Source organism: Arachis duranensis, chromosome 10 (assembly GCF_000817695.3).
Source record: "Arachis duranensis cultivar V14167 chromosome 10, aradu.V14167.gnm2.J7QH, whole genome shotgun sequence".
In the NCBI taxonomy this organism is placed as follows: domain Eukaryota; kingdom Viridiplantae; phylum Streptophyta; class Magnoliopsida; order Fabales; family Fabaceae; genus Arachis; species Arachis duranensis.
Genome location: NC_029781.3, coordinates 55,627,393 through 55,629,149, shown reverse-complemented (window position 1 = coordinate 55,629,149; position 1,757 = coordinate 55,627,393). Strand labels below are relative to the sequence as shown.

Below are 1,757 nucleotides of genomic sequence, written 5' to 3'. Positions count from 1 at the left end.
TCGACTGCAGGGACCCTCTGCCGCTCAACCTCACCGCCGGCTCCCGCCTCGGCATCGGCCTCTTCCGCCTCGCCAAAGGATTGGATTACCCGGAAATATCTACCCGGTTCGGGGTTCCGGTTTCCGTGGCAAAGTTCTGCGTGAAGCAGCTCTGCAGGGTTCTCTGCACCGATTTCCGGTTCTGGATCTCGTTCCCGAATCCGAACGAGCTTGGTTCGGTTTCGCAAGAATTCGAAGGCCTCACCGGTCTCCCCCATTGCTGCGGGGTGCTGCACTGCACTAGGTTCGAGGTTGTAAGCCCCCCCCGAGACCCTCCTTCGCCGCCTTCTCCGGTGGCTGCACAATTGGTTGTTGATTCATCCTGCCGGATTCTGAGCGTTGCCGCTGGTTTTTTCGGCCGCAAGAGCAATTCAAGAATCGTAAAGTCTTCTTCTTTGTTCCAAGACATAGAAGAAGGGACATTATTGAATTCTCCTCCGGTTAAGGCTATGAACAATGGCGTTGAGGTTGATGTGAAACAGTATTTAGTTGGAGGTGGTGAAGGGTACCCTCTGCTTCCTTGGCTCATGGTCCCTTTCGCGGCCGAGGAGGCTGCGACTAGTTCCAATGAGGAGAGTTTCAATGTGGCGATCGATGTTACGAAGATTCCGGCGATTAGAACTGCTGCGAGTTTGAGGAATTGGGGTGTTCTTGATGGACCAGTTCTCGAGGAGGTTAAGGTTGCTGTGGCTTACATCGGCGCGTGTTCCATTCTTCATAATGGTTTGTTGATGAGAGAGGATTTCTCTGCTTTGGCAGGCGAAATCGAAGGTTACCAGCTTCAGCAACAGAGGTATAGAGAGTTTTGTAGGTTGGATTTAGAGAATGATGATTCAATTACAGAGAAGGCTTTGGTTATACGTAGCACATTGGCTACAATGGTGAAGAAAAATTCTTAACTTGCTCAAATTCTTAGTGTTTTTTTTTCCCTTTAATTTCTTACTTTTTTTGTTAACAAAACATAAAAATGGGGAGGGGTATACTGATTTGTGCTCTAAGATGGTATGCAAATTTTCAGCTTAATGTATATAACACTGCCTAGCCGACCCCACTTAGTGGGACAAGGCTTTGTTGTTGTTGTTGTTGTTGTATATAACACTGCCTCTTGAGAGCATTAGGTGGATATATATTTTTTAAATTGTATTCAAGAAACAGTTCAATTGTTTTGCTATGCTTCTATAATGTCTTAGATGTTAGTTCATTGTTACAATCTTGATAACTGAACTATATGACCATTGAAATATTTTGATGATGTAATGTTTGTGTTGCCTTTTTGGTTATGAATAGTAGTTGCTGTTCTTATTAGTTTGTCTGGCTTACGTGGGAATTTGTGTTAAAAAATAGGAACCAGGGTGACCATAGTTGTCTGATACTCTGATATAGCATGCTGCCAATATACGAGTTCTGACAATTGGCAGACATAATTGGACCTTTATTCATGTTGCTTTTGGTGCTTGTGGCTTGACATCATGGTTTTCTAGATAGATGAAATGTGTAAATTTCGTTATGCTATATTGCTAAATATGTGAAAAGGGTGCTTTGAGGCTAAGTTATGCAGAAGTTGATCCATGTTTGATCAATGGTAATGAAAAATTGAAAATATGCATACAACTTATGGTTTGTAATTTACAAAGTTATCTTTGCATATAGATTAAAAAAGAAAAAGAAAAAAAGAATAGTGTTCAACTCATTGAATTCTTGAAACATATATATTTCCT

General features: G+C 42.3%; 1 protein-coding gene across 1 annotated transcript in view; it reads left to right on the top strand.

Annotated features, from left to right (window-relative positions):
• The window catches only part of LOC107469894 (protein ALP1-like), a 1,481-nt gene extending 543 nt beyond the window's left edge, over positions 1 to 938 (top strand). The window contains exon 2 of the mRNA XM_016089282.1: positions 11 to 938. Within this exon, the coding sequence (XP_015944768.1) occupies positions 11 to 938 (928 nt within the window). The remainder of the gene's footprint in view (positions 1 to 10) is intronic.
• Positions 939 to 1,757: the final 819 nt, after the last annotated feature.